This window comes from Budorcas taxicolor, chromosome 23, assembly GCF_023091745.1.
Source record: "Budorcas taxicolor isolate Tak-1 chromosome 23, Takin1.1, whole genome shotgun sequence".
In the NCBI taxonomy this organism is placed as follows: Eukaryota; Metazoa; Chordata; class Mammalia; order Artiodactyla; family Bovidae; genus Budorcas; species Budorcas taxicolor.
This window is the reverse complement of record NC_068932.1, coordinates 35,149,714-35,171,514: the sequence shown is the minus strand read 5'-3', so window position 1 is coordinate 35,171,514 and position 21,801 is coordinate 35,149,714. Positions and strand designations below refer to the sequence as shown.

General features: G+C 34.0%; 1 protein-coding gene across 1 annotated transcript in view; it reads right to left on the bottom strand.

Moving 5' to 3' along the window:
- ATRNL1 (attractin like 1) overlaps nucleotides 1-21,801 on the bottom strand; it is a 795,857-nt gene that overhangs the window by 517,974 nt on the left and 256,082 nt on the right. Inside the window, exon 21 of the mRNA XM_052660645.1 lies at nucleotides 11,285-11,337. Within this exon, the coding sequence (XP_052516605.1) occupies nucleotides 11,285-11,337 (53 nt within the window). The remainder of the gene's footprint in view (nucleotides 1-11,284; nucleotides 11,338-21,801) is intronic.

The window sequence follows — 21,801 nt, the reverse complement described above, 5'->3', positions numbered from 1 at the left end:
GTGCTGGGTGTGACAAGGGTGTTTCAGGTCAAACCTCTCTGCTGACATGCTAGCTTGTGTGACAGGATTATACATACTCCTGCCACTACACACATGATTGTTTACTACCTCTAAACCATAAACAGCACAGAGAGTTTTGGAGTATTTTGAAAGTCTTAATTAGCATAGGCCTTTTCTCATTGTTGAGTCAATGATTGCCGCCAGGCCTCCATATCCTTAGGCACCTGGGAATATATTAATCAATGTATTTGGAATATAGAAAAGGAAATATAGTAGTTTTTAAGGTTAGCAATACTAGACTTTTTGGGTAAATGAATTTTCTCTTTTGTAATAGATCACTGTACTTTGTTATAAATCACTGTGTCCTTGCTATGTAAAAATGTAACTTTATCACTATCTTAAGACTAAATAGATCTTAAGGGGAACATTGGTGAAAGGATTTTCATTTGTTGGGCTGATGTTTGCTGCTAAATCTCCATGTTCCCTGCCCTGTATAATGAATATAACTAGCATTTAGGAGAAATAAGTATTAACCTTTAAGCATATAGGAGAAATAAGCATTAACCTTTAAGATTAATCATGTTAACCTTGGGTTAAATAAATTCCTTTCTTGATTGTAACTCACTACACCCTCACCCTATAGGAATGCAACTTTATTTGGAGGGTGGTGCCTGGTTTAAGAAAAAACACCCTTGGAAATAATAAGTTTTTTGGTTATCAGAAAGAAAGGATCATAAAATGTCAGCAGGTCTCATGGCCAGAAGATGATGTAATATCCCTAACACCTTTTTTTTATACATTTATGTGAAGCACCTGATTTTGATAAAGGTCAGGACTGCTGACCCCCACGTGACTCTGTATTCATCCCTATGTGTAACAAAAGGTATATAAGCAAACCCCAAAATAAAGAAATCGGATCAGTTTCCGGAAAGACTGATACCCCCATGTCATTCTTTCTTGCTCCTCGTTTTTCTGGCTGAATTCCCATCTGGAGCATGGATGCTATTCCACGTAAACCAAGTTATTCGGCCTCTTGTTTCTCCACTAATTTTCCTACTACACTATCCGTTTCTAATCTCTCTATATATCTGTAATTAAATATGTATTTTTCCAAGGACGCAGACGCCGTCCCCACCTTTGAATTCCCTGGATCCACCGGGGCTGGACCCCGGCATTACTCTTTTATCAAAAGCTATATAAAATAACGTCTTTTTAAGAAAATAGTAACCAGTGATAAAACCCAGCAAAGATACTGGAAATATCTATATATCTGAGGTCTAAAGGCAAACATGTCAGGATCGCAAATGAAATCAATCAATTTGCATATGATGTACAAATGCACTGTTCAGACAAATTTCAGAAATTCTTAATTTGAATTTTTTGAGAAAGGAACTAAGGTTTAATGATTTGCTCTTTTACGATTGAATACTGCATTTTACTTTTAACTCAGCATTATGCACAGTATTTAAGGAGATCTTAATTGTAATCTCCCATTTACCAACTGGGTTATAGTATGCTGGTTAATTTTCTCAGTGAGATTCAGTGGTACAATGAAGATAATACCATCTACTTCATAAGACCGCTCTGTGGGTTAAACATAATTGTGTTAGTATGTATTAGTGCCATTGTCTCATAAAATCAAGGCATTCAATAAGTATTATTTCACTTTCAATATTCATTGTACTGGGGCTGAATGAATTCTACAAGATTTCAAAAATCAATTTCAGAGTTGCTCAATCATGTCGGACTCTCTGCAACTCGATGGACTGTAGCCCACCAGACTCTTCTGTCCATGGGAATCTCCAGGCAAGAATACTGGAGTGAGTAGCCATTCCCTCTCTAGGTGATCTTCCTTACCCAGAGAAGGAACCTGGGACTCTTACACTGCAGGCAGTTTCTTTACCATTTGAGACACTAGGGTAGCCAATATACTAATATATTTGTTTTTAAATATATGAGCTAATGGTTATGTATTTAACCATCCTGAGGAGTGTGAAGAGGATATATATAGACTTTGAGGACAACAACATTGAGAATCCTAGTATGTTTTAAACAATGGAATATGTGAAAGTACATATCATTGATATGTAAACACATGTATAAGTGCATGTATATGTACAAAATCACTGCAAATGGTGACTGTAGCCAGGAAATTAAAAGACCCTTGCTCCTTGGAAGAAAAGCTATGACCAACTTAGGCAGCATATTAAAAAGCAGAGACGTTACTTTGCCAACAAAGGTCTGTCTAGTCAAAGGTATGGCTTTTCCAATAATCATGTATGGATGCGAGAGCTGAACTATAAAGAAAGCTGAGTGCTGAAGAATTATGCTTTTGAACTGTGGTGTTGAAGAAGACTCTTGAGAGTCCCTTGGACTGCAAGCAGATCAAACCAGTCAATCCTAAAGGAAATGAGTCCTGAATATTCACTGGAAGGACTGATGCTAAAGCGGAAACTCCAATACTTTGGCCACCTGATGCAAGGAACCAACTCACTGGAAAAGACCCTGATGTTAGGAAAGATTGAAGGCAGGAGGAGAAGGGGATAACAGAGGATGAGATGGTTGGACAGCATCACCCACTTGATGGACATGAGTTTGAGCAAGCTCTGGGAGTTGGTGATGGACAGGGAAGCCTGGCGAGCTGCAGTCCATGGGTTTGCAAAGAGTTGGACACAACTAAGCGACTGAACCGAACTATGTATAAGAACGTGTATGTGCCAACTTAGACAACTGTTTAGTAAATGATAAAACTTAAGTAAATATAAGGTCAGGTATACTTATAGTCTAAACGTATCACTCATAATTAAAAAGTAACTATGGGAACAATGCCTCAGAAAATGAACTAAAACGAGCTCTGATGCTCTATTGCCCTCACCAAGCTATTTGACTCACTGCAAGCAGCCTGATTATATTAAAATTAAAAGTTAACATTTTACTCTCCTCTTAATATCCTGCAATGGCTTCTCATTTTTCTTAAGATGAAAACCAAATGCTCTATAAAGCCTGTATGCTCTATAAAGCTCTGCTTGATCTGACCCTGCATATCTCACATACCTCATCCCCTGATTCCTTCTCCTACTTCTCTGTGTTAAGGTGGCAGAATCTCATGTGCCATGATCTTTCCAACCACTGGCCTTTGCGGATACTGCCGCCACTGATTCCACTTCTTCCCATCGTCACACCATCACCACTCCACTACCAAGTCACGTCATCGCTTCCTCATTCTCTTGCTTCACCCACTTCTACCCCTTGGTCCATAAATTAGGTCAGGCTGTCTTGTAATCTATTCCCAAAGCATCTATAATTCTTATTCAGAGGTCTTATGATCATCATATCTAGGTAATTGTATGACAAGTTTAATATCTATCTTTCCTACTGCTTTATCAGCTTCAATGGAGCAGAACACAAGTAGTTAGTCAATCCCCAGAGTAGTTAGTCAATAAATATACGTTGAATGAATAAAGAAAAGTGAGTTAATTCCAATAACTGACAGTCTCTCCAAGCTCTATTAGTGTAATTCTTGAGTAAGTAAAAATTAAGGAGAAAAAAGATGTCATCCTTGTGCATATTAAATGAAATAATAATAAATTGCTTTGCATGTAATAAATACTCAATAAATACTAACATTTCCTTGCATGCTGAACAGTACTATCTATGCTTACAATTATTAATTAAGAATTTCTACTAAGCTCGAAACATTTAGAATAATTGCAAAGGCAAAATCTGTTGTTTAGGAACTTTAAAAGCTGAACATTTGCTAGGTACAGTATCACAGTAAAAAATACAGAACCCTTGCTATTATCCACACACTGACTCATTGTGAGGCCTAAGATACATACTTCAACCCACTGAGTCTTACTTTTTCCTCAATGAATAACAGAAGATGATCCATGATGATTCTAATTTACAAGTTTTCATATAATATACCGTGATCTCTTCAGAAGCCCCATCCCTTTGCTTCGTACTATCTCTAAGTAGCTAAGCTTTCTGCAGTGACACATGGAAAACCGCTCAAACTATATTGGCTGCAAATGTTCCACAGGTTAACTAGAAAAACAAAGACTGAAACTCATTTTTATTTAAATGAATGCCTGGTGCTTAAAGCTTTTCAATGATGCACTGTACCCCTTTACACAAATTAATTTAAAAAATAATGTAAAGCAACTTGTACTTGATAACCTATAACATGATTTCCAAAAATTTTGGTCAAACACCCCATCAGTTAAAAAACGTGCCCACACAGCAACAATATATGTGTATTCATTTCTTTATTAATAGCTTACCTGTGTATTCCTAGTATATTTACTGAATGCTTTCCTAGGAGCCACAGGCTTTTCTAGTATAAGTATGGTTCTAACAACAGAAAGTCCTGGGCTCACAGATTTTCTTTCTAGTGAGTAAAGAAAACCCACATTCAGGTAAATAAATAAGTGAGATATAACTTCATTTCAGTGTAAGTGTTAGGGCGGAAAGAAAAAGTTCTCATAATCCCTGAGCAAGTCTATTTTAGGTAAGAATAGAGTAATAGAGATGGAGTATTTGAGGCAGAAAAATAGTAAATCCAAAAGCCATGATCTAAGATAAAGTCTGGGATATCTTAGAACGAGCAGATTAAGTCATTAAGAACTTCTATAAAAATAAATGACTGTCATAGAAATTTCCAAATGTTCAGGAATCTAATTCTGAACTCTGTCTTATTAATTTGATTCCTATACCAAATAGGAACCAGTACAATTAGAGTTACCATATGTCTGGATATCTACCAGGTGGGAATTTCTCACTATTCTTCCTTTTTATAATTTTACTGAATATTCTAAAAGTATATCATTTAAAATAAATTTAATGATAACTTACTCCAATGCATATATTTCAAAAAATTAAACTGAATGAATTCTAATTAAAACTATATAAAATTTATATATCAATTTTGGTAAGTATATTTTCATATGAAGACATCATTTGAGAAAACAGTTTAAATTTTTTTAATTATTTAGATCTTGTTTTCATTTTCTTTACTATGACATTTTAATTTTATTTATATATATACATATACATTTATATAAAAACAACTCAGGTTAAATATATCATGAATTTTACTAGAAATAGTTTTATCACCTGTAGTTGACAGTGGGTGATAGAGACCCAGAAGTGGCTGTAGACCCAGGCTGCCTGAATTAAAACTGGATTTGACATTTCCTCGCCCTGTGATCTTATATAAATGAATCAACTTTTCTCTGCCTATGTTTCCACAAAAGGAAAAAAAAGAAAGGTGATAATAAGCATACCCTTCTCATTTGAGGATTTAATAAGCTAATAAATGGACAAAGCTTAGAATAACCTGGCACAGTAAGTGCTCAATAAAGTTTAACTAGTTTATCGTTATTTTAAAATCAGATGGTTTTCCAGTTTTATTTAATAAATGATCCAAAACAATGAGCTATATATCTGTGAAAAATAGTTGTTCACAATAGGAATATGAGACATGCTATTACCTCTTTTATGTGAAACCATTCTCAGGACATAATTTATTTAGAAAAGCATGCATTCAGCATCAGAAAAGCACATTCAGCATCTTCATACAAATAAGGAGCTATCAACCGTTGCTCAAGACTTGTAAGGCCCCGCATAACATTTCATCGCTTAGCAAGAAAAGTAAGTAGGGGCAAACAGCTGTTGCGTTCCCTCACAGTGGGCACCTTTACAGAGGACACACTCAGCACAGATCCCCTTGGGAGCCCTGGGGGGAGGTTTTCAGACATTTTTGCTTCCCGCCTTAAACTCTTTTTAAATTTAACTATTTTTACGATGTTTATTTACATAACCAGAATAACATAACACATCTTTATAAATATACAATCAAATAAATTTTCATCTCTTTTCTAAGTTAATAGCAACTTTTTTCTCTCAGCTTTTTTCACTTTCTCATAATTGTGCTGTGTCGTCCTTCATTTTGGAATATGCTAAGATATTCAATAATTCTAAGATACATATGTAAAAACACTGGCGTATAAGCTTCAGGAAATTAAATAAAAACACATGAATCAAAGAATAAGATTAAAATGTCAACCATGTGGCTCATTTATGTTTTGCCAGATCAGTCTTCAATCCATCATTCTTCAATTTGTGAAATATAAAAATTTAGATTCTTTGTGTCGCTCAAGGTCATTTCTGCTCTATTTGCAGATGTACCAGGCAGATCCTATTTAAATTGCTATTTACATTTATCATTTAAAAAGTCACATAAACCATTAAAGTACAACATATTTCATTTAAAAGAGGAGAAATTTTATATTGTTTTAAAACAAAACAGAATAGTTACACTAAACATAAGGTTAATTCAAGTTTTAATTGTTTTCACTATTTTACATGACATAGAATTTTAAGTAATTAAATTGAGGCTGATATTTATTAATTTATAGCTATAAAAAACACTAGAAACAACACAACACACACTAGAAATATTCTCTCTCATTTATGAAACAAAAGAAAAAAATCAAATCCAATAAGTAATACACTTATAAATAATGTCTTTCAGTCAAGACATAAACATCAATTAAATAAATCAATAACTTTTACAGGGAGATAAATGCATAAATATTTTCATTTTTAGTAATATGAACGAAGGCAAGATGTGATCAGTGGTAGAAGTAAGAATGGAATATAAAAGTAGTAACTAAAATTCTTACTCTTAAAAGAGGGAAGTGTATTATTTTCATCACAAAATTGCACACTGAACTCTAAAAAGCAATAGGAGAAAATCAAAGCAAAACAGCTATTTTTTCAGAGAAAAAGGTGACAAAAATATATTAGATTACTTGGAAATATACTGAAATACAATCAGCAGTTTGAACAGTACATATAGTAGAAGCATAAAGTAGATGATTTCAGTAAGTGGCTTTCGTACTCTGATTCTACTCATGGAACTATATCCTCTATAACATCTTCATAATCCAGTCTTTCATCTTGTGTTTATGGTTTTCTTCACTATAATTGCTATAAAAATTTTTCAAAATGCATTTAAGAAAAAAAGAAATTATACTACTTTGTAGCTACTACTTTTCATATTTGCCAAGAATAATTAAGTCCTTCAATGTTTACAGGGATCAATCAAATTTGATATCATTGATAGAAACTTTTTTCCCATATGTGATACATGATAGCTATCAAATACATTTGATTTGGGTGTTTAAACTGAATTTTAAAAAACTACTAAGACTGTCTAGAGGATATAAGTGTTGTAGTATTAGTTTCAATTAAATTAACACCACATCGCAATCAATTGCTTCAAGTTACAGTGTGGACCTGCATTTTAAATTTCACTCCAGTCCTTAAAATCAGGATAGTTTCCATTAACACTATTACAAGAACCACTGACCTTTTTTCTCTTTTTTAAAAAACACCGTTTCTTTTAAATGTTATTAGTCTTTTAAGGTCTCATAATGAGTGACAAGACTGCCACCTAGTGCTTTATGACTATTCCTATAACATTTTAAAGAAACAGTGAGAGTCCTATATAAAAGATGAGCTTCCAATATGGTAGTCACTAAGTTACACGTGTCTTGAGTAATTAAAATGTGACTAATATGAATTGAGATTGGCATTAGTATAGTATAAAAGCTGTATTCAAACACTTGGAAAAAATAAAAAATAAAAATAGGCCATTGATGATTTTTTATACTATGATATGTTTTAGATATTTTGAATTAAATAGAATATATTATCAAAATTAACTTCACCTGTTTAATATTTGAGATATAGCTAGTAGAAAAATTTTAATTCTACATATGGCTTACACTAGGTTAATTTGATAGCACTGATCTAAAGAAAAATCATCTTAGTCTTAAATATAAAAGGCTTAAATTAGTGTATTCATTATTTCTAAAAAATGGAATGTAATTTATTTGTGTCCATAATTGTAACTAAATTACTCTTTGGGGATAAAATAAACACTAAAATTTAAGAAGAATCAAACAGGAATTTCTAATTTTAAAAAGTCAGACAAAAATATGTCCCCATAAAATCCAGGATGTTTGAGAGAAGTAAATAAAATTCATGTGGAAAATATAAAGAAGGAGGATAAATTAAAACAAATAGAAAATAGACCATGTGAATATCAGTAAGGACAATAATTGCAAGCGGACTGAAACATATTAAATACGCATGTGTCCGTAAGTTTATGATACAAACACAGCAAACCGAGCTGTAACCTTATTAAGCAAAGTATTCTTTATTTTGAAAACTGATATTTTTTTGAATATATTAAAAATTTATCATGCCCTTCCTATGTGCCTGTAGCAATAAATAAGCAAATGCCTCGCTCAAGGAAATTTGTTTTCACAAAAGTTTTCCAATCAAGAAATAAAGGAGTAAGAATACCAGTTTATAACCCCTAAATCAGTTGCAATCTAACATTGAGCATCAGTGTCTGCTAAGAACAGAAAAGAGACTTGCGGGCATTATGTGCTTCAGTTACATGTAGAACACAAAACCACCTGTGAAAGTATTCCCTCCAAAATCATATCTGAATCTGATGAAACCTCTAAATCAGGGTTTCTCAACCCTCATGGTGTTGAAATTTGAGTCAGATGAATCTTGGTTCTAAGGAGCTCTCATGTGTAATGTAGGACATGTATCAATAGTAACCTCTATCCACTAGTAGTCAATAGGCTCCACACCCCATGCCTACTTGTGATACGTGAAAACCTCTACAAACACTGTCAAATGTCCCATAGGCTACAGAAATATCTTACTAAATTTGGGGATTTTTATGCTACATTCTCAATAAAACTATAAAAAATAATTAAAACATGGGTTTTAGGAAGATTTACTTAATTGAAATTAAGAAAATTCTTAAAAAATTCAAAAGGAAGTTAAAACTGAACCATAAACTATACAGAAAATCATATTAAAAAGCAAACTTAAAAACTGGTTAACCACTTGTAAACGAATGAAACTAGAACACTTTCTAACACCGCACACAAAAATAAACTCAAAATGGATTAAAGATCTAAATGTAAGACCAGAAACTATAAACTTTTAGAGGAAAACAGGCAAAACACTCTCTGACATAAATCACAGCAGGCTCCTCTGTGACCCACCTCCCAGACTATTGGAAATAAAAGCAAAAATAAACAAATGGGACCTAATTAAAATTAAAAGCTTCTGCACAACAAAGGAAACTATAAGCAAGGTGAAAAGACAGCCTTCAGAATGGGAGAAAATAATAGCAAATGAAGCAACTGACAAAGAACTAATCTCAAAAATATACAAACAACTCCTGCAGCTCAATTCCAGAAAAATAAACAACCCAATCAAAAAATGGGCCAAAGAACTAAACAGACATTTCTCCAAAGAAGACATACAGATGGCTAACAAACACATGAAAAGATGCTCAACATCACTCATTATCAGAGAAATGCAAATCAAAACCACAATGAGGTACCATTTCATGCCAGTCAGAATGGCTGCTATCCAAAAGTCTACAAGCAATAAATGCTGGAAAGGGTGTGGAGAAAAGGAAACGCTCTTACACTGTTGGTGGGAATGCAAACTAGTACAGCCACTATGGAGAACAATGTGGAGATTCCTTAAAAAACTGGAACTAGAACTGCCTTATGATCCAGCAATCCCACTGCTGGGCATACACACTGAGGAAACCAGAATTGAAGGAGACACATGTACCCCAATGTTCATTGCAGCACTGTTTATAATAGACAGGACATGGAAGCAACCTAGATGTCCATCAGCAGATGAATGGATAAGAAAGCTGTGGTACATATACACAATGGAGTATTACTCAGCCATTAAAAAGAATACATTTGAATCAGTTCTAATGAGGTGGATGAAACTGGAGCCTATTACACAGAGTGAAGTAAACCAAAAAGAAAAACACCAATACAGTATACTAACACATATATGGAATTTTAGAAAGATGGTAATGATAACCCTGTATGCGAGACAGCAAAAGAGACACAGATGTATAGGATGGACTTTTGGACTCTATGGGAGAGGGAGAGGGTGGGAGATTTGGGAGAATGGCATGGAAACATGTTATAATCATGTCATATAAGAAACGAATCGTCAGTCCAGGTTTGATCCAGGATCCTTGGGGCTGGTGCATTGGGATGACCCGGAGGGATGGTATGGGGAGGGAGGAGGGAGGGGGGTCCAGGGTGGGGAACACGTGTACGCCCGTGGCGGATTCATGTTGATGTGTGGCAGAACCAATACAATAAAGTAATTAGCCTCCAATTAAAATAAATAAATTTAAACATAAAAAATTACATATATAAAAAAAAAGCACACAAATCAAATGGAGACAAAAACAACAATTACAAACTATAAAAGAGAAGGACATCACTAAGGACAAAACCTAAAACAGATGAACTAGAAAACAAAATCTGTGGAAACAATGAATAAACCCAAAATTCCACATTTATAAATGGGGAAAAAGAAGATGAACAACAACAAAGACTCTACCAATTAAAAAACCGCCAGATCCAGAGATCTCAACTGAATTTAGTTAATCTTTGAAGTTCACTTCATACTGTTTAACTATTCTTTTTTTTTCCCTTTTATTTTTATTTACTTTTTTTTACTTTACAATAACTATTCTTGTTTTAAAAAACAATCTTGTAAAATTCACCTTTGAAAGTTATTACCATAGTTACACAAAATGAAGTTAGAAAAGAAAAACCACACTTAGAATGGCTAAAATGTAAAAGACTATACAAAGTGCTGAGAGTTTTTGAAGAACTGAAATTCTCATACACTGATGGTGGAAATGGAAAATAGTACAACCATTTGAGAAATCGTTTGCTTGTTTCTTGAAAGCTAAACATATATCTGCCATATGATCACTACCCAATAACAGGATCTTTCAGTACAAAATCAGTACTGCTTTTTGGTAAAACAAAAATTGCCTCCCAGAAAAATCTATCACAGAATTCTATTTGTTCAAAATTTAACCACAATGAACAAAGATTACATTTAAATCCAGCTGAGTTACTTAAGTTTTGTTTTTTGTTGCATGTTCAAAATAAGATTTACTGCTGTTTTACTCCTCAGAGTGGAAAAAAATGCACTAAATATTAAATAATTAGAGAATATAGCAAAGAGACACTGACTTCCCTAGCAAAATATATGGAGCTATAAGATTCAAAAATAGAAATGATAAACTATTAATGATAACATTAGTTATTCAAAATGAATTTTATTACCTGTAAAATCATCTGAAACTAATAAAAAAACCAAATTATCTAAAATAAAAAACACAAATACTTACAATAACATGTTCCTCTAAGTGGATTACCAACATAGCGATTTTCAGAGTCACATCTGTAGAAAAACAAAAAACGCATTTACTATTAAATAACAAAATTCAAAAGCTTCATGTTTTTCCTTCAAGCAAACAAGTAATTAAACTCTACATTAAAACATATTAAAAGCTATACTATTAATTAAAGTTTTAACAGCAAATCTTCAAAAGAATTAATGTAGAAAGCCTATATACAGACATGAGTGAGAGAATAAATGGAAAAAATACACAAAAGGAATATAGAAGATGGGATAAAATTATGAATTTAGAGGATATGTATTCTTCCTTAACAACAAGAGGAAGAATTTTCAAGTCTGGATAAAGATTTAAAGACATTTTGTATGGAGAAGTGTGGGAATTCATAAATAATATCATTTTCTTACTTCTGGTAATCAAAATTAATATATTTTCCCCAGTTTCTAAACCAATTAATCTATATTTTTAAAAGACATCCTCAATTGTATCACGGAGAAAAGCTTTCTTTAAATCATCAAGATTGAATTCAGGAGTTCAAACTTTGAAGTCTTGTAAGCAGATTATAATGAAATGGAAGAACAGGTGAGCATTCAGTCTCAAGAATTCTAAGTTAAATTCTTCAAAAATGTAGTTAACTACAACAGTAGGAGAAAATCATAAGTATTTTGAAAATTTCTGAAGTTTGTATTTTTTCAATCCCTGTTTCCAGAATTCAGTTAAAATGACAGTTAATGCCTAAAAGAGATATAGCTTGGTTTTGCATAATGCTATTTCTTGGAATACCCTCCAAATTTAATTATTATAAAATATATACACATGGGTAACTGAATAAAGTGCCTCAATATTAAATTATATGTAGAATTTTAAAAAGCAAGAAGGTTCTTCCAAAAACGTCTTTAGTTTTAGTAGAGTCAATTAGAACCGAAGAATACATATATATTTTAATCAACGAAGGTCCAAACACTTGAGAATAATAAAGTAAATAATCAGTTGCATTCCGAATGCATTTTTCAGTCATGCTAATATTTTGTATCCATGGAAAAAAATGAAGTGAAGAGTAAATATTTTTCTACATTAACTACAAAATTATTATATAGCCCTTTATACCACTAACTTTATTCTCTGGAAAAAAGAAACTTTGGCATGTAGGTTTTCTTCAGGGTATAGGTGACTTCTCCAAAAGGTACTTTTAAAATGTGTGATACATAGTAGTTTTGTAGCTTTAGAAAATGATGAAAGCCATTACTGCTGGGTTAAGCACTTCAGAATCCATACTATTCCTATATCATAGTTCCTTTCTTTAGACTTAGCTCCTTAAATCCTACCACTTTATACCAAATATATACATACGCTAAGGGACTGATTACAATACTGCTCTAATTCCTTCTCTCTCACAAAAAGTAAACTTGACTTGTTGCAAATGGATAACTCAATACTGCACTTCCCTGGTGGTTCAGATGGTAAAGAATTTGCCTGCAATGCACAAGGACCAGGGTTTGATCCTTGAGTTAGGAAGATCCCCTGGAGAAGGGAATGGCAACCCACTCCAGTATTCTTGCCATAAGAATCCCATGGACAGAGGAGCCTGGCGGGCTACAGTCCATCGGGTCACATTTTCAGAATAGGAAAACATTCAACATAATACTCCCTGCATTTTTATGCATGATATTCCTTGCATATCTTATTGCCTAAATATTGAGTGCAGGACTTTCAAGTTCCCGTAGCAATTTAATATGACAAACTTTGACAAACGACAAGGGATTTCAAATACTTTTTAATTTATCAATGAGTTAACTTTAAAAGCTCCAACCCAAACCTATTTTCCAATATGGAAGTTATGAAGTTTTCATTCTTGTTACTAATAATTCATTTTTTTAAACAATCAATATAATTATAACATGTATACCTTCAACATAATTTTGACAAGGAATATTTAAAATTTTATTTTCTCTAAACCACAAATTTTCTCAGAAGGATGAAATTATATGTTTCTGTTTAGGAAATAACTTCTGCTGGCTTTCATTACCCAAACTTAGAATTTTAAGAGAAATAAGAAATTAACACGACCTTGATAAGAATAAAATTCAAAGGCTTTACAGAGTTCTTGAAGGTATTCAATATGAAAATGACATTCTCTTTACATTTTCAAACTCAAAAAAGTAAATTAGAAACAACATTGTCTAAAAGACTTTATATTAATCATTATTGAAAAATTTTGAATGATTAAAAGTACTTTCAAAATATGAGCTGAGTTTAAACACCAGTTTTTGGCATTTTAATTTCAGATTTCACTTAAAGACTCACCAGTGTTTACAAACAACTGAGAAAATGAATAGTTGCAAAGGAAACATAATGAAATTTCAGACATAAAATTCAGCTGTAAAAACACAAGAGCAGATACAAGTAAACTGAAAGACGTTCCTTGTTTCTCATTAGGCTATCTCAAGAGCATCACGCTGGCAGTTAATTTCAAAGATAATGGTTAATTTGATCTAAGAAAACTTCTAATGAGCTTTAAAGGAGCTAGAAAAGTTGATCTTAATGTTCACATGCAGGAATAAACATACAAGAACAGCTAGAAGCAACAACAAAAGGAAGGGCTTTGAGGGGACCTAGACTGAAAAGACATTAAAATATACTCAACATGTATATAAGTAAAACAATATGGAATTTGTACATCAATAGAAAGATAAATGGTACAGAACAGAAATTCCAGAAATAGGTACAGCCTAAAATTCTAATGTATGATAAAAGCAGTGTTTTAAATGACTGGGGTAAAAAGATAGTCATCCTCTTACATAGTACTTGAGACAACTGGATAACCACTTGGAAAAACGTAAGATTAGATTCAATCCTCACACCACGCACACACACAAAACACTAAACATAATTATAGAAGTGCTAGCCATCATCTTTGCTAAATTTTCTGGTTTAGAAGTAAGTCACATGCCCTGCCCATACTCCAGGAAAGGGGATTATATAACAGTGTGTGAAGACCAGCAGGCAGAAATTATTGGTAGTCACCTAAGCATCTGTCCACAATAATATTTTTGTTATACAGAAAGTTTTTATGATAAGATATTTTGATACAATTATTTGAGAATGAGTATATACAATTTAATTCACATAATAAATAATTTGAGAAGCTAAAAGTATTTGACTGAGGTCAAACTCAGATTATAAGGGGTAAAGAGAATATGAATGGAAAAGTATACACATAAATAATTCTTCAAACCAATTAGTATGGTACTATATAGATTACATTAATAATAATTCTGTTATATAAGCTAAGTAATGTTTTTAAAATTCAGAATCTTTCTGTATAAAGATTAGAAACAAACATTAAAAGCCTTCAGAAGTCTTCTGCCTGGCTTAATTAAAAACATAACTTCAAAGTATTTCTGGGTCTAAGCAAAGAGATAATCATCCTCTGTTCCCACTAAGCAAACAGCCAGACCTTTTTATAAAACAGGCTTAGGCTGAAATATTCATTAGGGACTTTGCAGGGTAAATATTATCATTACATGGCACCTAAATAATGATTACCATTTATTTATGTGATCATATTAAATCATAAATATCATTTTGAAAGAACAAAATATGAAATAATCCCCCATTTCTAAGTGTTAAAATATCACTTTTCATTTTGTTCCTACTGATGTAAATACTTGTATATATTTATATATATATATATATATTTTACTGTAAGATACAATTTTTCTACTCAGAAGCTAAAGAAGGGTTAAACTAATTGCTATAATTTGAAATATCAAAACATAATATTTAAAACAACTGAGAACCTGATAAATAAATTTATGTTTTTGTAAAAATTATGAAAGTTATACATAAGGACACACTTGCTTTTGTTTTGCTTTTCCTCTAAAGGGACTCATAAAAATCATATAAACAAAAAGATTATATTAAGTAATATCACAGTATCAATATTGATATCATACTTCTAAGACAATGTATCATAAACAAACAGTAAAAATTCAGACATGAATGTATGGTAAATCCTGAAATAGTAGAAGAGGTACGGGTTCTAAAACTGTAATGCTATTTACGTACTTGAGAGTCCAGTAATAATAAATAGAACTAGCCAGGTAATTAAAAACTACTAAAAAGAGTAGGTTTTTTTTTTTTTTTAATACTTAAAAATATTGGAAAGCAAAGGGGTGAAAAATTACCAGGCCAAGATGCAGAGAAGGATAGAATCCCAGGATGCTGAACCATTTCAGGGGTCCCTTTGTCTCCAGTTATGAGTGGGAACAGCATATCACAGAAAAGTATTGGAGCCCAGGCACACCAAAGACTGGTAAACTTAACTCAAAGTGTAATTTTAGGATTAAAGGCATTAAAAGGCCTTCCAAAGACCGCAAATCTACTTTGCATGCTAAATCGCTTCAGTCGTTTCCAACTCTTTGTGACCCTATGGACGGTAGTCTGCCAGGCTCCTTTGTCCATGGGATTCTCTAGGCAAGAATACTGAAGTGGGTTGCCATTACCTCCTCCAGGGGATGTTCCTGACACACGGTTTAAACTTGTGTCTATTATGTCTCCTGTATTGACAGGAGAATTCTTTACCACCAGTGCCACCTATGAAGCCCAAATCTACTTTGACCCATCCTTATCCCAGAAAATCATAAGATACTACTATTCTCAGGCACATAGGAGAATTAAATTCTCTTATGATTTAAGCAATGGTCTCAAATTTTCTACAAACATATTTTGCCAATATGGCATCAATAAAATATGACCAGGCACAGACAGAAATAGACAAGAAAACAAGAACAGGAACCAGCAGAAACTAAGGATAATGGAAACAGAGCCATGGGAATTTAGAAAAAAGCCACTGGCTTTAAAATAACTATTAAATTGGAGAAGACAACAGGCAAGAATGAAAATCTGTCTAAATTTTGGAAACTATAAAAGGCAACTAGAAACTATAATAGATGAAGAATTAGAATTCAGTCTGAAAAACTAGAAAATAAAAACAAGAAAATGAAAATATGATAACCAAAATTAAGAACTGGATGGATGAGATTAACAGCAAACTATACACAGTGGGGGATAAAAAACAGTAAACTGAAAATAGGTCAGGAGAGAGTGGAAAAATATGAAGAAGAAATAACATCTACGGTGCTACTGGTTCTGAAAGCAGAAGACAGAAAGAATGGAGAAGAAGCCACATTTGAAGAGTATTAGAAATTTCTGGGATGCCCCACATGATAAATGAAAAATAATAACTTCAGCAATCACTGTAAAATTGGCAAAATAAAGAAAAAACTTAAAGTCAGAGAGTAAAAGAGACCTAGGAAGAAATTAAAAATCTGAATAGCTTATTAGCCTTAAATAAATTCAATAGTTTATATGTCATTTTAAAGACGTAATTAAAATCTTTTGACAAAGAAAAATCTAAAACCATCTGGTCACCTTGTTGATATTACCTAATACAGGGAAAGACAAGGAAATTGCAAACAGAACCCCCTAAAAGCACTAACGATCTGGAAAAGATTGATGTATTGGATTATATTAAAACTAAGAACTTCTCTTCATCAATGACATACAAAACAGTGTGAAAACCTAAACCATACAGTGACATTTACCACACACATCATCAATAGAAGATATGCATCTGGAATATATAAAACATTACTACAAAAAATTAAGAAAAAGAGAACAGAATAGGAAAAAAATCACAAGAAACTTAAAAGAGCACTATTTCAGAAAAGAGAACTTCAATTGATGATTAAACACATAAAATTTTTTAAATATTAAGCATACTAAATCTTAGAGAACTAAAGAAGCCCTTCAGTTCTTAAGATGTAAATTCAAATTGCAACCTATCAATTATACATTCATCAGAATCCTTAAATTTAAAATATCTTATAACAGCAAGTATTGTCAAGAGTGTAGAGGATTAAGTAAATTCATACAGCCCTGGAAAGCATATAATTTCAGATAGCAATTTTATGAGAGCTAATCCTCTAAAATTGAAAAAACGGGTGCCCAACAAAGACTATCAAAAATGTCTGCACTTGTGAATCAAGAGACACATGAGAATCCTCTAAGCCCACCAATTTTAATGGCTAAAAAAAACTAGAATTATCAATAGAAAAATATAAGAATCATTATATGAAGTGAGGTATAATCATATCAATATAATCAAATACTCTATGGCATTGAAAACATCAAATTATAGTTACATGGATGCAGTTATTTATTCTTTCAGGCTCCACGGTTTTCACAGTTCTTTCTATAACACAATGGCATCTTCCAAGGTGAAATCCTTCCAGACTTTCGGGATGTTCACCTTATCAGAGTTCCCTTCCATAGCATTGACAATCCTTTTCATTGAGTCCTGTATATAATGAACCTTAAAGGTTCTTATGAGGCCCTGATCTAGAGGCTGAATTAGAGACATTGTGGGAGAGGGCAAGTAGAGCTTTGGATGCCTTCAGTATTGAAGTTGAGATGTGGGTGGCCAGGGGGCATTGCCCAATATCAAAAAGAACTTTAAAAGGCAGTTCCTTATAGGCAGACTTCCCTGGTGGCTCAGACGGTAAAGCGTCTGCCTACAATGCAGGAGACTTGGGTTCGATCCCTGGGTAGGGAAGATCCCCTGGAGTAGGAAATGGCAACCCATTCCAGTACTCTTGCCTGGAAAATCCCATGAGCAGAGGAGCATGGTAGGCTACAGTCCATCGGGCCGCAGAGTAGGACACGACTAAGCAACTTCACTATGGGCAAGGTACTTCCTGACTTTAGGAACAAAGCATCAATAAGACCAATTAAAAAAAAAAATATATATATATATATATATATATATATTTTTTTTTTCCTTGTCCAGGCCTTCTTGTACAACCAAAGACAATCTTTTCCTTTCTAGGTTCCTTGATTGGCAGCAATCCTGATCATAAACCTGATTTCATTTACACAAAACAGTAGAGTTAGCCTATCCCTTCCTGATTTAATCCTGGTGTGTGCTTCTCTTCCTTACTCATAGAAGTCCTTCGTGGCTTTTTTTTTTTTTTTTTAAGAATAGAACATTTTCATCTGCATTAAAAATCTGCTCGAGAAGATATCCTTTCTCATCGATGAGTTTCTTAATGGCATCTGGGAAGTCATTTGCTCTCTCTCAGTCAGCAGAAGCTGCTTCTCCTGTCCTCTTGACATCTTTAAGCCAAACCTCTTTTTAAAATTATCAAACCATTCTTTGCTGACAAAATTCTCCAGCTGTAGACCCTTCACCTTCCTTTTGCTGTAAGTTGACATATAATGACTTCACTTATCCTTGAATAAGAGACAGCTATAGGTGTACATTTCTTAGAGAAATCGTAAAAAAAAAAAAAAAACCCTAAATAAACTGCATTTTCAATATTAGATTAAAGCTATTATGCAATGAGTACAAGGGTTGAGCACCTTCTGGGGTAGCAGAGGTGACAGCTTCACAAATTTCCTATTGTTTTATTTTTTACAATGGTCCTTATGCTGGATTCATTAATCTTGAAATGGCAGGTAACCACAGCTACAGACCTCAATCTATAGGACATAGCAAGCAATTAAACTTTTTCCTATAGTGTCATGACTTTGCTTCTCAGGAGCACTTCCAGTATCACAGGTGGCACTTCATATGGGTCCCCTGGTTCCAAGGTTTACAACACTGCACCAAACACGATGAAAAATACACAAGAACCATGAAAAACCACTTTTTACAGTGATGTATAATTTACTGGACATAAGAACTGCTCGTGAAGATATGATTAGCATCACAAGGCATTTAAAGTGGATATTCATAGCACTTGAGTTCACCGCAATAAGTAACACAAGTGGCTACAAGATTATTACAGTAGTAAACTATGTATTAATGTCAATTTCATGCAGTTATAATTTAATACTGCATCTTCACATTTATTTACATTAATTCCAACTGCAAATGGGGCCTTGTAAGGTCTTATAAGTGCATGCATAACTTTTCACTAATTTTACCTTTCCATAATAAATTTTTAAAGGCTTCCCAGGTAGAGCTAGTGGTAAAGAAGTCACCTGCCAATACAGAAGACATAAGAGAGGCCAGCTCAAACCCTGGGTCGGGAAGATCCCCTGGAGGAGGGCATGCCAAACCACTCCAGTATTCTTGCCTGGAGAATCCCATGGACAGAGGAGCCTGGCAGGCTACAGTCCATTGGGTCACAAAGAGTCAGACACGACTGAAGCAACTTATCACATAATAAATTTTTGTTTATTTTAGTAAGTGATAAATTAGTATCAACACATATTTTATACATTTATGACATTTTTCTTAATTTTTTCAATGCTTCTCGATTATAGGGTTTGTCTGTGATTTTTTTCCAAATTGTCCCAAATACTCAAACATTTTTTCCAATATATAATTGAAAAAATTCCATGTTTAACAGGACCCATCGAGTTGAAACACGTGTTGTTCACAGGCCACTTGTAGTCTCATACCACTGTAGTTGGAAAAGATGTTTGATACAATTTCAAACTTCTTTTAATCCACTGCCCCAGTATTTAATGTTTTTAATGTCATATTATCTTTTTGTTCTGTATATCCCTTAACTACTTATTGTGAATACAGAAGATTTTACTATGTTTGTCTTTTAACCTACTAGCTTCAAAAGTAGCTGGTCTATTACTTTTTATTGTATGTTTGATTTTACCAATGAGATTTTCCTTTTCATAATTTTCACATTTCTACGTGGCCTCTTCTTTTCCACTTAGAGAAGTCCTGTTAACACGTCTGGCCTTTAAGACCGGTTTTGTGGTGCTGAACTCTTTCAGCTTTTGCTTGTATGTGAACTCTTCACCTACCCCTTCAAATGTGACTAACTTTACTTGATAAAATATTGCTCAGTTCAGTTCAGTTCAGTCGCTCAGTCGTGTCCGACTCTTTGCGACCCCATGAATTGCAGCACACCAGCCCTCCCTGTCCATCACCAACTCCCGGAATTCACTCAGACTCACGTCCATCGAGTCAGTGATGCCATCCAGCCATCTCATCCTCTGTCTATCCCTTCTCCTCCTGCCCCCAATCCCTCCCAGCATCAGTCTTTTCCAACGAGTCAACTCTTCACATGAGGTGGCCAAAGTACTGGAGTTTCTTCTTCGGCACTCAGCCTTCTTCACAGTCCAACTCTCACATCCATACATGACTACTGGAAAAACCATAGCCTTGACTAGATGGACCTTAGTTGGCAAAGTAATATCTCTGCTTTTGACTATGCTATCTAGGTTGGTCATAACTTTTCTTACAAGGAGTAAGCGTCTTTTAAAATATTGTTGGTTGTAGGTATTTTCTTATCACTTTGAATGCACTGTGCCTTTCCTTTCTGGTCTGCAAAGGTTCTACTGGAAAGTCAGTTTATAGTCTTGAGTTCCCATGTATGTAATCAGCTGCTTTTCACTTGATGCTTATGAAATTCTCTTTTACTTTAATATTTGCCATTTTAAATATAATGTGTTTTGATGTAGACCTCTTTGGATTCATCTTCTTTTGGACTCTGTTTCCTGGGCCTGGATGTCCATTTCCTTCCCCAGGTTGGTAAAGTTTTCAGATATTATTTCTTCAAATAAATTCTCTGTCCCTTTCTCTCCCTTCTCTGTTTGCAATCCATATAATGAAAATGTCAGTACATTTTATGCTATCTCAGAGGTCTCTTAAACTATCCTTATTTCTTTTTTTTCATTTTTCTGTTCAGCTTGGGTATTTTCATATACTCTGTCTTCCAGTTGGCTGGTCCTGTTCCCCTATCTCATTTAAGCCACTGTTGATTCGTTTCAGCGTTTTTTTCATTTCAGTTATGGTACTGTTCAGATTCTCACTGTGTTCATCCATTCTTCTCCCAAGTTTAGTGAGCATCTTTATGATCATTACTTTGAAATTTTTATGGGCAGATTGCTTATCTCCAATTCGTTTAGTTCCGTTTCAGAGGTTATGTCTCATTCCCTTATTTGGACATACTCCTCCCTCTTATTCTGCTTAATGCTCTGAGTTTATTTCCATTTCTTAGGTAGGTGGGTTATGTTTCCCAATCTTCAAGAAGTGGCCTTCTGTAGGAGATTGTCCTGTGCAGCCCAGAAGTATGCCTGCCTCTGGTAACCAGAACTATATGATGAAGGGGTACCCCTATGTGAGCTGTGTGTACCCTTCTGTGTGACACAACATATTCCTGTGGGTATGCTGGTAGGCAGATGTGGCCTCTGGTCTGGTGAGCTATGAGACCATGCTTTACATAGTAGCTGCAGGCCCACTAGAATGTGGGGTAGGCTTCCTGTATAGTTGGCTGAATGGCCCAGGGAAAGTGGATGGCAGGTTCAAGGCTGCTACCAGCTCACTGGTGGTCAGGGCCAGGACCTCACACAACTGTCTGCATTCCCCTGCAGGGCTTGGGGCTTGTGCCAGCTCACTGATGGGTGGGTAAGTCCCTGGTGGAAAGAGGCTACAGGGAGAATTCCAAAATGACACTTGCCAGTGCCAGTGTTATCAC